The following is a 14,212-nucleotide window of genomic DNA, read 5'->3' on the forward strand; positions in this document are numbered from 1 at the left end:
GGCTGACATGGGAGGATCCCTTGAGCCCTGGGAGGTCAAGGCTGCAGTGAGCTGCGACTGCACCACTGCACCCCAGCCTGGATGACAGAGTAAGACTCTGCCTAAAAAAAAAAAAAGAATAAAAGAATAAAACCCATGGAGCCTGAACCTGCAGCTGCAGCTGTTCCTGGGTAGGTCTATGGGCAATGTGACTTTGCTTCTCCACGTTCCCAAGAGACAAGCATCACCCATCCATGAGAAACAAGCACGTCCTCAGGGCGCCCTTACTTGATCTCTGGCCAATGAACCAGGACAAAGTGAGCAGAGACAATGTGCCCTACACCAGGTCTGGGATGGCAGTTCCCACCCCTACCACTGCCCAGTGTGCCCTGTTTGGAGGTGACCACAGGGTATGTGCCCAGAGGCTGGGAGTGGCTCTCAGCGGAGACCAGAGGGGAACCACACCAGCTTGGAGGACTCAGTTCCCATCCCAGCCAGCTGGGACGAGCCACAGGACACAAGAGCTGGCAGACCTATTGTGTTTTGTCCACCCTTCTCAGCAGAGAAAGGGGACAGTGCCCAGAATGTCCTCTGAGGAGCCTCCTCCCACTCTTGGTCCATGTAAAATGGTGCTGACTCCCTTGCTCCCTTCTTCCTGGGGTGGGCGGCAAACCCCATTCCTCTTGGCCTTAGCAACTGTTTAAAACAGCCAGCTCGGCCAAGCCGGGCATGAGTGACCCCGGGACACAGGGAGAACAAGCCCTGCTTTGCCCTCTGGGGGTCTCCATCCAGCAGAAGAGGCAAATGACAGACGCACAGCCACCTCCTCCCCCACCATGGTACTCTGCGGCCTCGGGAGCCTCAGGTGCACCACGGGGCCACCCCATCCAGGGGGCCTTGCTTCCCTGAGCAGTGTCATTCCCGAGCAAGCACCATCTCCACTTTCCAAAGGGGCTCTTGTGACAAGATCAATAAGAATGAGGGCACAGGAGCCTCGAACCAAACGTACCATCCTCCCTGCAGAGGGTGACCGCGCCCAGCTGCCATCACCAAGCCCCTCTCCATGGGGACAGGATAAGAGGGGCATCACATGGAACAGCTCTCCAGACAGTCCCTCTCAAGCTGCTGTCTCCTGTGCATCTAGTGAGAACCCAGCCAACACAGGGAAGCTGGGAATTGCTCTTCCCATTAGACAGATGAGAAAACTGAGTCCCTAAAAGGCTGGCCTGTCCCAGGTTACAGGTGCTGAGCGGCAGCTCTGGGAACACACTTGGTGTCTGCTGAGGGCCTGAGCCGGGCCATCATATGACTCACCCTTCGCCAGCAAAGCCCGGGTGTGGGTGAACTTTTCCTGGCAGCCTGGGACTCCAAGGTGCTGGCAGCCAGCCCAGCGAAGCCTCCCGCGTGCCTGGGGTAGACGCCTTGCTTTACCTGCCCGTCCCCAACCCCTAGGAGCCCAGACAGAGCCCAGAACCCCTGCCACCTCCTAAGAAGGTGTCAGGGGCATCAGTCTGGAGTTGGAGGGGATCCACACAGGCCTTCCCCCAAACGCCCCACCGTGGCCCATAGAAAAAGCTGGAAAACGTGCAGGAGCAGGGGCCTCCGCATGGAGCATAATTCACATTCCTTCCCCGAGTTTCATAACAGAGGCCTGCTGGTTTCCTTAAATGGGGAATTGGCGAGCCAGTCGGTGACCAGAGACTGGTTGGCGTGGACATGCTCTTGCAGAGTCTCAAATGCTACCACAAGCCCAGCCAAATTCCACGGAGGAAAATCGACTTCCGAAGAAAAGCGCTGCAGCATGGCCTTCGTGCCGAGCCAGCTGCGGTTGTGGTTGTGTGTTATTTTAGGGAAGGGCCATTTTGCATTTTAAAGAGGGGGTTGGGTTTCACCCTGGCTTTAATTTGAGACCCGGGGGTCACTGTGGCCCCTTGTCAGGCTGGTACAGGCCGGGGCCTCCTCCCATGCTAAGCCAGTGTCTTTCTGGCCCCAGATCCTCAGGGGCCAGAGGGTCATCCCCAGAGCCCACTCTGCCACCCATGTGGGCACCCTAGCACTGGGAGGGACGTGCCTTCCCCCAACCCTGCCTTGACGTCTGCGCAGGGCCACCTGCGTTGCTGAAACTGCAACCAAGTCGAGTCTCAGGAGGGGCCCTCCTGGTTGCAGGGCTCTTGATCCTTTTGGCCACGTGCACACTGAGGTGGACGCTCGGACCCAGAGACTCCCTTCCTGATGATGGCCGGGGCCGGAACCACCTCCTCTGAGGAAGGACCCTGCTGAGGGACAGCACTGCAGGAGGGCACAGGAGATGATGGGGGCTCTAGCAGGGCCGGGAGGAAGGCCAAGATGCTCCTGCAACCTGGTGCCTGTGGCCAGGACAGAGGACAAAACCCCCAGTCTCAGGACAGTGGTCCTGCCCTGGGACTCAGTGCCCACACTTCTGCCTGCGGACCGCTATTCACGTCAGTATTTGGCGAGCGGAGTGGGGGTTGCTGCCCACGGGCGCTGTGACAGGCTGGAATCCTCTCCCTTTCCCCATCCAGTGACGTGGAGCCTAAAGGGACAGTCAGCACCTCAGGGTAGGACCATGGCTGGTGTCATCAGCATCACTGGATCTGATGAGTGGGAGCTGGCACGCCACTGTTTTCACTCTCTCATTCAAATGACTGGAGCAAAGGGAGGGTGTGGGGAGAGGCCCAGGAATCAACACTAAGGTCAACTCTGCCCCAGGGGCAGGGGTGGGAGTGAACAGCCACAGGTGTGATCCTGGGGAGGGCTTCTGGGAGAGAATTGAGAGGCAAGCACTTTAGTAAAGGAATCATTTCATTTCAAATGGTTAAGAAAAGCCAGAGCCAAACAGGGACGGCTGGCTCCCAAAGATGATGCAGGCAAAGTCAGCTCAAATCTGAGCACGGGAAAGACTGCTCCTAACCAAGGGCCTAGCATCTCCCAAGCAAGCACCAAGTACCTCCCAACCAAGTGCCAAGCACCTCCCAATCTAATACCTCCCAACCAAGCACCTAGCACCTCTCAACTGGACACCAACAACTTCCAACCAAGTGTCAAGCACCTCCCAAGCAAGTGCCAATTACCTTCCAACCGAGCACGTAGCACCACCAACTGAGCATCATGCACCTCCCAAAAGAGCACCTAGCACCTCCCAACTGAGCACTCCCAACCTAGCACTGAGCACCTCCCAACCAACATGGCAAAAGCCATAAGGAAGTAAAAAGAGAAAACCATTCAGGCATGGAGACTAGACTTCTGGTATTGAGGAAAGGGCATTTTTACTATAATGACAGCTAACATTTGTTGAACTCACAAACTGTTCTTGGTGTTTTCCACATGACGTACAGACAGGGATACTGAGGCACAGAGTGGCACTGTGCCATCCTTGTCTCATCTTTTTTTTTTTTTCTGAGACGGAGTCTCACTCTGTCGCCCAGGCTGGAGTGCAGTGGCCGGATCTCAGCTCACTGCAAGCTCTGCCTCCCGGGTTTACGCCATTCTCCTGCCTCAGCCTCCCGAGTAGCTGGGACTACAGGCGCCCGCCACCTCGCCCGGCTAGTTTTTTTGTATTTTTTTAGTAGAGACGGGGTTTCACCGTGTTAGCCAGGATGGTCTCGATCTCCTGACCTCGTGATCTGCCCGTCTCGGCCTCCCAAAGTGCTGGGATTACAGGCTTAAGCCACTGCGCCCGGCCCTTGTCTCATCTTTCTATCGAACCCACATGCAGAGTGCCAGCAAATCCAGTTGTCTTTCTCTTCAGAACAGATCCCGAATCTCACCACACCTTACCCCACCAAGTGAGGTGTCCCCACTGCTGCTTTCTGTCGCCAGGATCCCGGTAATAACTGTGGACAGGGCTCCTGCCCCCATGCCACCCACACTACAGCTCACTCTCGCTCCAGCCACCAGGGGATGCCCTCCAGCACGAGTCAGACCTGGCACCTCCTCTGCTCGAGACCTGATGTGTCCTCTCCTCACACCTTGGGCCCTGTTCCCCTACATTCTGCTACAGCCCCTCAAACAGGCCCCACCCCAAACCAGCCCAGGGTTTGCACTGGCTGATTCCTCTGCCTGGAGGGCGCCGCTCCCAGATAGCCAGACGGCTGCTTCCAGTCTCGGCTCAAAAGTCACCAAGAGCCCAGCACCTGAGCTCCGAGAGAAGCCCCTCGCCACAGCACCCGGGCACGGCTTTATCCCCCCACACACACATCCCTCTCAAATACTATTCATTTACCGTCTCCTCCCATCCACTGAAAGGGTCAGAGACGGAGCTATACCTGCTGCATGGGGAGCAGGACCAGCGCACAAGAGTTCACAAATGTGGGTGGATGCCTGGTTGGGAGGTGAGGGAGCTGCAGCGACCCACACTGGGAGGGAACGCAAGGATAGGAGGAGCATAGGTTCCAGTGACACAATGGCCGCGGCAGCCGCTGGTGAGCAACCGCAGGCCGGCCCCGGGAGAGGGCTTCCAGCAGGCTGCTATCTTTGGCCTCTCCCACCACTGCTGATGCCCCCTCCAAGCCAGAGAGACTGCTACACCAGCTGACCCTTCCAAAAAGAAGGTCAGTAACCCCACAGCTCCTGGAGCCACAGTGCAGGGGGAGAGGGCTGAGAGGGTGACAGTTCACCAGGCGGAACAGAGGCCGCCCTGGAAGTCAGCTGGCTCCGGGCAGCTGCAGGTGGCCAGCCCACTCGGAGGGCAGCGAGGGCATAAGAGGGGCCCCAGGGATAAGCGGTTGCCCAGCGCAGCACCCCTGGGAGGCTAGGGGCACTTCTCAGGTGGTGGGGGCACGAGGCTACTCTGGCCTGACCTCAGGGACTCAAAATACTTTGGCCATAAATTCCACCACATCCCACCCCTGCTGGTACCCCGTACTTACACACAGACTGGTTCAGAGGCAGACACTCTCGCGCACATACTCATTCACACAGGCACATACACGCACATGCATAATCACGTGCACGCACTCACACAGACAGGCATACAAATACCCGCTCACACACGTGTGCACACGCACGCACACAGGCTCACACGTATGCACGCACATGCGTGCGTGCGCGCACACATACACACACACACACACACACACACAGGCTCACATCCTCCCACTCCCACACTCAGTTGCTCAGACACACACACCTGGCTCACACAAACCTATTGGACTCTGAAAGGCTCCAGCCCTTCCCGTGCTTGTCAGAAGCCAGTCAATGGCTTCTTAAGTCACCACACAGAGCAAAGAGGTGAACTTGGCCACCATGGCACTCTGCTTCCCCAGCTCCCAAACCCCAGCCTTGGTGAGGACACTCTCATTCCCACTACCCCGGGCAGGCCCAGAGGAAGGGCATCTGCAGGGTATGGCAACCAGCCCCTCCCGCCCGGCTCCTGCAGCCAGCGCCATGGGAGTCAGGGGGAGGTCACTGCGAAGGGCAACAGCAAGTTGGTGGCCTCAGGACTAAAGCCCAGGGGTCTTCGGTCCTACTCCAGAGTTTGGACACTGTCCCACAGGGCGTGGAAAAGGGAAGGGCTCCCAGAGCCCTGACTTCAGGGAGGAGGGCGGGTGGGCTCCTGTGGCAGGCCTGGATGCGTGGCTGCCCAGTCCTGAGACTTTCTAATCTAGAAGATCTAGGTCAGGCCGGGTGCAGTGGCTCACACCTGCAATCCCAGCACTTTGGGAGGCCGAGGCCGGTGGATCACTTGAGATTAGGAGTTTGAAACCAGCCTGGTGAAACCCTGTCTCTACTAAAAATACAAAAACTAGCCAGGTGTGGTAGTGCATGCCTGTAATAACAGCTACTCAGGAGGCTGAGGCAGGAGAATCGCTTGAACCTGGGAGGTGGAGGTTGCAGTGAGTTGAGATCATGCCATTGCGCAAAGAAGATCTAGGCCGGTCCCTCATCCGGTGAGGTCCAGGCTGGGAGTGCTGAGAGACTGTGGTGACACTGTATGAACTAACAGGCAAAGGGCTTCCAACTGAGCCTGGGAATGGGGGGAAAAGGCTCCTGTGTTCTAGTCAGAGACCTCTGCCAACCAGTTCTCACACGAACTCAGCACAGAACCTGACAGGTCAGCAAGGGCCAGGGCTCAGCACAGCCCAGGTAAGGGTGTGTGTACAGCCCCCCGAGTCACTCCCAGGCTGCAAGAGGAGGGACGAAGGAGGGACAACGGGCGTCCAAGCAAACTGTTCCCTCTGCTCGGGAGTCTGGGGTGACCTGGCCTAGCTGGCCAGTGGAGCTGGGCCACCTCCCCTTAAACTCTCCACCCCGGACTTCGACTCCAAGGAGGTTCTCCGCTTTCCTACCACCCACCGTCTCCCCACCTGGGATCATGGCCAGGCCCTGAGCCTTCAAGGGCCCAGGTGAACTCCGCCAGACGAGGAGCTGAGGAGGACACAGGGCAGCTTCCAAAACAGACCCAGGTTCTGCTTCCAGATGAGGAGCTGCACTTTTTCAGCCAATGCAGTTAGAAAGCCAGGAGAAGGCGCAGATTCCACCTGCCTGAGAGTCTGCACTTCCCAGGCCACCCACCATACACACAGCAAAGATGTGTTTAACCATTCAGACCCACAGCCAACCCCATCAGACATGCAAGTTTTAAAAAGGAACGTAACTATGAGCCAGGCGTGGTGGCTCACGCCTGTAATCCCAGCACTTTGGGAGGCCAAGGTGGGTGGATCACCTGGGGTCAGGAGTTCGAGACCAGCCTGGCCACCCTGGTGAAACCCCATCTCTACCAAAAATACAAAAATTACCTGGGCATGGTGGTGGGCGCCTGTAATCCCAGCTACTTGGGAGGCTGAGGCAGGAGAATCACTTGAACCCGGGAGGTGGAGGTTGCAGTGAGCCGAGATCATGTCACTGCACACCAGCCTGGGCAACAAGAGCAAGACTCCATCTCAATTAAAAAAAAAAAAAAAAAGGCCGGGCGCGGTGGCTCACGCCTGCAATCCCAGCACTTTGGGAGGCTGAGGCGGGCAGATCATGAGGTCAGGAGGTCGAGACCATCCTGGCTAACACGGTGAAACCCCGTCTCTACTAAAAATACAAAAAATTAGTCGGGCATGGTGGTGAGCACCTGTAGCCCCAGCTTCTAGGGAGGCTGAGGCAGGAGAATGGCATGAAGCTGGGAGACGGAGCTTGCAGTGAGCCGAGATCACACCACTGTGCTCCAACAAGGGTGACAGAGTGAGATTCTGTCTCACAAAAAAAAAAAAGAAACATAACTATGGAATCTCAAGGGGAAGTAATTCTCTCAACCATAACAAATCCTGAAAGCTGAGTTCTTTTTTATTTTTTGAGACAGGGTCTCCTTTGTCGCCCAGGCTGGAGTGCAGTGGTGGGATCACAGTTCACTGTAGCCTCGATCTCCCAGGCTCAAACGATCCTCCTACCTCAGCCTCCCAAGGAGTTGGGATTACAGGTGCACACCATCACACCCGATTAATTTTTTTTTTTTTTTAAGAAATGGGGTCTCACCATGTTGCCCAGTCTGGTCTTGAACTCCTGGACTCAAGTGATCTACCCACCTTGGCCTGCCAGAGTGCTGGGATTACAGGCATGAGCCAAAGCACCCCCCATGAACTCGTTTTAAGATTCACATCTTTTTTCTGAAAAATAACTTGGGCTCACATAAATTCGAGAGAGAAACGGTGACGCTCCCCGCCCCCTGGACCCAGGCAGAGTCGCAGCAGGGTTTACCCGTGAGCGGGATCCAAGGCGATGGCCCTCGGCTGGTCAAGGTCCTGCCAGAAGAGGACCTTCCGGGATGTGCCATTGAGGTTGGCGACCTCGATGCGGTTGGTCTCTGAGTCCGTCCAGTACAGCTTCTTGCCCACCCAGTCGCAGGCAAGGCCATCGGGCGAGACTAGGCCGGAGATGACCACATTCTGCACGGCGGCCCCCGTCTGGTTCAGGTAGGTCTGCTTGATGGCCTCCTCGCTCACATCTGTCCAGTACACGGCTCCCTTGGAGAACTGGAAGTCCACTGCGGCCGCATCCTCCAGGCCACTGACCACAATGGTGGACTCCAGCTTGACTCCGCCAGCGTCCACCAGCCGTACGTCCCGGCGGTTGGCAAATAGCAGGAGTGGCGAGGCTGTGGGGCAGAAGCAAACCGTGAGGGCCACTGGCTAAGCCAGCAGGACACACAGCCCTGGGATGCGGCACTATGCCCAGAGCACTCCTGGCACTGCCCCGCTCATGCCCAAGACCTCCAGTTCCTTCCTCCCACCCCCAAGGCGCTCTCAGGAAGTTGCCTGGGCGGCCCCGGCCCACACCATTCAGAGGCTCCTGCAGCACAGCAAACAGCCTTCTTACCGCACTCAGTGACAGCAACTGGTTTTTCTTTTTTTTGAGACGGAGTCTCGCTCTGTCACCCAGGCTGGAGTGCAGTGGCGCGATCTCTGCTCACTGCAAGCTCCGCCTCCCGGGTTCACGCCATTCTCCTGCCTCAGCCTCCTGAGTAGCAGGGACTACAGGCACCCGCCACTGCGCCCGGCTAATTTTTTGTATTTTTAGTAGAGACGGGGTTTCACTGTGTTAGCCAGGATGGTCTCAATCTCCTGACCTCGTGATCTGCCCGCCTCGGCCTCCCAAAGTGCTGGGATTACAGGCATGAGCCACCGCGCCCAGCCTAGCAACTGTTTGTTTACCACCTGCTACGTCTGTTTCCCCAGGTACGGGTGACCTTTCCTGCCACACCCACCACCTCCCACATCGTCCTCCAGAGGCTGCTGGGGCCCTGTCCTGTTCTAGAGAGAAGCACATCCCCTTTGTTGGCCTGACACAGAGGATGGGGACATGAAGGCACAGCCCTGGCCATGCTGCCTGCTATAGACCCAGCCACAGGGCCACACTTTTTGAGGGGTTCAAAGCCCAGGCCAGACAGAGCCTCCAGATTCCCTTATAAGTCTTTGACCACTGTCCAAGCTCAGGCCCCTTTCTTTGGCCTATGGCCTCTGCTTCCCATCCACCCCTGTATTCCATATTTCTCCCACCCTGCTTCTAGACATTCCTACAATGAACACATTTAAAGGGTCACTCTGGAATGCCACCCCTTGGCTCAGACACCTTTCATAGCTCCCTGTGCCAGTGCCATGCAGAACAAGGTCAGACTCCCTAGCCTGGCCTCCAAGGCCTTGGCCCCTGGCCTCACCTACACTTCCCTCCACCAGCCCACCCCAAGCATTCCTGATCTGCCTGCGGCTGGGCTGGCTCCGTCACCTCCCTCTGCACCCCAGCCCTCAGCCCCTTCTGCCTGTGCAAGAGGCCTCATCTCACAGCCAAGCGTCTCATTCCCACAACAGGCTGAATGAGAATCAGGAGAGGTCTTGAGACCATCACCCCACTAGACACCTCAGACGTCTGCCCAGGAGGGTCCAGCAACCCCCAACACAGACTCAGAGGGACTAAAAAGCCACATGAGGAGTGGACACGAGGAGGTAAGGGCCTCCAGGGAGCTCCATCAGTCCGTGTCTGCTACCAGCAGGGCTAGGCTGGGCTGGCCACAAACACCTCCAAAAAACCTCTGAAGCCTTGGCTCAAAACAGCTGACATTCCTCATGAAAACTGCAGATCCCTGGGCCCTCCTGTGCAGATAGGGGAGCCCGGCCAACCCCACATTCCCATCTTCATCAAGAAAGAGAAAGCCAAAACAAACTCAACTCAGGCAATGACAGTCACGGAACTGAATCCTGTAGCTAGTTCAGTTGGTTTCATTTTAGCAGGGGAAAGATTTGCAGCCTCTATGAGGGCACCCGGGAGCACAAAGGACCAGAGTATGGCCCAGGAGACCCCAGGGCAGTGCGATAGATAGTTCCAAGCACGGGCCCCCCTGCCAAGACAAGCACTGGCTCAAATCCTGGCCCCTCCTGTTCCCAGGGGATATTCTCCGATGGATGGGAGGACACACAGAGGACCTGAGGCCAGGAAAATGACAGCGGAGACTCCGCCACCTCACCCGTGCTGTCATAACCTTAGGTCTACAGTTCTTCGTGGCAATGAGGGACATGGTGAAAGCCAAACAACGGGAAGGCAAAGGCAACAAATAAAGACAAATGGGACTTCATGGAAGTTAAAGATTCTGTGCATCAAAAGACACTGTCGAGAGAGTAAAAAGGCAACCCCACAGAATGAGAGAAAATATTTCCACATCATAGATCTACTAAGAGATTAATATCCATGAAATATAGAGAACTCCTAAAACTCAACAATGAGAAAACAACCAACCCAACTCAAAAATGGGCAAACAACTTGAACAGACGTTTCTCCAAAGACGACATATAAATGGCTAATAAACACATCAAAACAGGCTTAACATACCCTTCATCACCAAGGAAATGCAAATCAACACTACAATAAGATACCGCCTTGCACCAATGAGGACGGCTACTATCCAAACACAAAACACCAAGCGCTGGTGAGGATGTGGAGCAACTGGAACCCCTGTGCACCACTGGCAAACATGTAAAATGGTGCAGCTACTATGGAAAACAGCACGGCAGTTCCCCAAAAACTTAAACATAGAATTACTACAGGACCCAGCAATTCCGCTTCAGGGTATATACCCGAAAGAACTGAAAACAGGGACACGATCAGATATGCATACACCTTGGATCACAGCAGCATCCCTCCCAACAGCTAAAACATGGAGGCGGCCGGGCATGATGGCTCGTGCCTGTAATCCCAGCACTTTGGGAGGCTGAGGAGGGTGGATCACCTGAGGTCAGGAATTCAAGACCAGCCTGGCCAACATGGTGAAACCCCATCTCTACTAAAAATACAAAAATTAGCCGGGCGTAGTGACGAGCACCTGTAATCCCAGCTAGTTGCGAGTCTGAGGCAGGAGAATCGCTTGAACCCGGGAGGCAGAGGTTGCAGTGAGCTAAGATTGTGCCACTGCATTCCAGCTGGGGCGACACAGCGAGATGCTGTCTCAAAAAAAAAAAAAAACAACAACAACAACAAAACAAAACCAAACGTGGAAGCAACCCACGTATCAACTGCGGGATGAATGATGAGGCAAAATGTGCTCCATCCACACACTGGAGTATTATTCAGTCCTAAAAAGGAAAAAGATTCTGGCCAGGCGCAGTGGCTCACACCTGTGATTCCAGCACTTTGGGAGGCCAAGGCGGGTGGATCACCCGAGGTCAGGAATTCAAGACCAGCCTGGCCAAGATGGTGAAACCCCGTCTCTACAAAAAATACAAAAATTACCAGGCATGGTGGCACGCACCTGTAGTCCCAGCTACTAAGGAGGCTGAGGCAGGAGAATTGCTTGGACCCGGGAGGCAGATTTTGCAGTGAACTGATATCGCGCCATTGAACTCCAGCCTGGGTGACAGAGCAAGACTCTGTCTGAAAAAAAAAAAAAAAAAGGAGATTCTGACACATGCTACAACATGGGTGGAACTTAAGAATGTTATGCTAAGTGAAATAAGCCAGATACAAAACACAAATACTTTATGATTCAATTTATATGAGGTACTTATGGTAGGCAAATTCATTGAGACAGAAAGTAGAATGGTGGGACCAGGGACTGGGGGAGGAGGACTGGGGACCTGCTTAAGGGGGAAGGTTTCAGTTGGGAATTAAAGAGTTCTGGGCCGGGCACGGTGGCTCACACCTGTAATCCCAGCACTCTGGGAGGCCAAGGCGGGCGGATCACTTAAGGCCAGGAGTTCGAGACCAGCCTGGCCAACATGGTGAAACCTTGCCTCTACTAAAAATACAAAAATTAGCCAGGCATGGTGGCACACACCTGTAATCCCAGCTACTCGGGAGGCTGAGGCAGGAGAATCACTTGAACCTGAGAGACGGAGGTTGCAGTGAGCTGAGATCAGATCATCCCATTGCACTCCAGCCTGGGTGACAAAGCGAGACTCCATCTCAAAAAAAAAAAAAAAAAAAAGGAAAAAGTAAACAAAATCAAAAAATGGGATGTTATAACTGCAGCGGAACTGGACATTCTGACCTCTCACAAGAGGAGATGGCCACAGCTAAGGCATTTATCTCCAAATCTCACCCCCTCCCTTCCCCAAACAGGTCCAAACAGATAACGAAGAAAACTCAGGGTCAAAGGCGACAACTCTGCAGCTCACAGGCAGGACCCCCAGGCCCCACCCCTGACTGGGCTGCGGGCAACATCCCTCGGGCGGGGGAAGGCAGCTGCTCTGGGACACCAGCTGAGGGGTCTGTCTGCATTTCCCCTGCGCCACCCAGCTGCTGGCACCCCAACTCCAAGACACTGAGTTCCCTCCACTCGGTGAGGCTGCAAGGGAAGAGCCCAGGTCCCTGCCCCCAGGCCCTGGCACATTCTGGGGAGGGAGCACCTGCTACCAGAGGTCTGGCCAACAGGTGCACCCAAGGATGAGATGCCAGCCTCAAGGGGGTCCGCAGGCGCACAGGAATCACGCCCAGGACGCGGAAGCGCCTGGGGCCTTCAGAGACCGGAAGCAGCACTGAGGCCTGGGGGCAGGAAGGGCCTTCGCAGGGAAGACAGTTGTGTGTGAGACCCAGAGGGCATTGGTGGCACAAGCGGGTGGAACCATCACCAACAAGGACACCCACAGCACACCCAGGCCAGGTGGCCCCCACACGGTGTGTTCCCGCTCATCATCCTGGCCGCTGGAGCAGGGATGACTGAGACTCCCATTTTGTGAATGAGGTCAACTGTGCCCCATGCCCTGGCTGCCCCTGTGGCAAGGGCCCCCAGCTTGTCCCCACTCACCAATGAAGGTGGATCCGCCCAGGCTGAAATTCCACGGTTCTTGGGGTCACAGGCCTTTTGAGAAACTGGTCCACCTCCTCAGACACACACACACCCAGACACACAAACACATATACACAGTGCTGTCGCCCAGGCCCCATGAAGTCCCCCTACCAGGGTGGACCCAGCTCCGGCCGGAGAGTCCCCTGCTAACACAGGCACAGAGTGGGACTAGACACGGAACTTTACTCTAAATCAGCTTCCTTGGACAACAAGGACACAGACTGTCTCGGGAGGCGGCGAGCCCCCACCACCGCGGGTGTTCAAGTAGGTGGGGGACCGGGCCTGCCAGGCCTGCCCCTCCCCAGGCAGACACTGGCCCCAGTGTGTCTGACGCTGGAGGATCCCACAGACAAGGCCTCCCATGGGCTGTGTCTTCCAGGCAGGAGGGGAACCCGGGTAAAGGCAGGCATACCTGCCCTTAGGGGCAGTCCACAGTGCCCAGCAACCCAGTAAACCCTTCCCCACTACAGCTGGAGGTCCCAGCGGGGAGCCCTGGCCAGCCCAGGGGAGGGAGGCAAGAAACCCTGGGTACAAAAGCCCTAGCTCTGCCCTGCTTCTCCCCAAACTGGAAAGACCACATTCCACCACAGTTTACACTCTCGGCTGTTCAGGTGCATTCTTCAAAGGCCAGAGATGGGGGTGTTTTTTAATTTCCTGTGCTTTTCCCAACCCACACTGGGGGAGGCCGGGAGAGCCGGGCAGCAGCGGCAGGCCCCGGGGACATCTGTGGGCACAGCCAGGGCGAGGCCCGTCGTGGCAGGCAGGCTCCTTCCAGGAGCCGCTCTGGCTTCTAAGACACTTAGAAACAATCACACACTCAATTTCTAAGTTTAAGAGGAACCCACATCGCTCTCCCACCACCTGGGGAGCTGGCTTTCCTTTGGAAGGACCTGGCAGTGGCCCCAGGGTCCACAGCAAGTAGGAGGGCTCTGTGTGGGTGGCCCCTGCCCTTCCCCAGAAAGCAGAGATGGCACCTCCTCTTCTGCTCCCGCTCCTGCCCACCAGGGCCTGTGGAGCTCTGGGTGATGGGGGCATCCTCGGAGGGGCCCCATGCCAAGGCCCTACAGCCCCCTCTTCTCCAAAGAGGAAAGAAACCCAGACAAAGAAAACCCAGCCTTTGGTGGGGAGAGTGGAGAACATGGCAGGAGCAGAACCCGATGGGAGGGAGAGAGAAGAGCAGAGCAGCTGGCTCGGTAGCTCACACCTATAATCCCAGCACTGGCCGAGGAGAGAGGATCATCTCAGGCCAGGAGTTCAAGACCAGCCTGGGCAACATAGCAAGACCGCATCTCTACAAAAACTTCTTTTAAAGCTTAAAAGAAAAAAAAAAAAAGCGAAGAGGACAGTTCAGGAGAGAAGCCTGTAAAAGCAGCACACTAAGGAAGAGATGCAGCCCAGGCAGCAGGAGGGGCTGGCTGGCCACGGGCACTCATTCCTCCAGCAGGCGAGCGCCCA

At 56.1% G+C, this 14,212-nt stretch overlaps 1 protein-coding gene across 4 annotated transcripts in view; it reads right to left on the reverse strand.

Moving 5' to 3' along the window:
- Positions 1 to 14,212, reverse strand: part of LRP5 (LDL receptor related protein 5) — a 136,988-nt gene that overhangs the window by 94,992 nt on the left and 27,784 nt on the right. For all 4 annotated transcript variants that reach the window (XR_003115670.1, XM_025357365.1, XM_025357364.1 and 1 more), the window contains exon 2: positions 7,684 to 8,080. Coding sequence is in view for 2 of the 4 variants with exons in the window: in XM_025357364.1 (XP_025213149.1) it covers positions 7,684 to 8,080 (397 nt within the window). In the remaining 2 variants the exon portion in view is untranslated. The remainder of the gene's footprint in view (positions 1 to 7,683; positions 8,081 to 14,212) is intronic.

The sequence above is a fragment of the Theropithecus gelada genome, chromosome 14 (assembly GCF_003255815.1).
Source record: "Theropithecus gelada isolate Dixy chromosome 14, Tgel_1.0, whole genome shotgun sequence".
Taxonomy (NCBI): domain Eukaryota; kingdom Metazoa; phylum Chordata; class Mammalia; order Primates; family Cercopithecidae; genus Theropithecus; species Theropithecus gelada.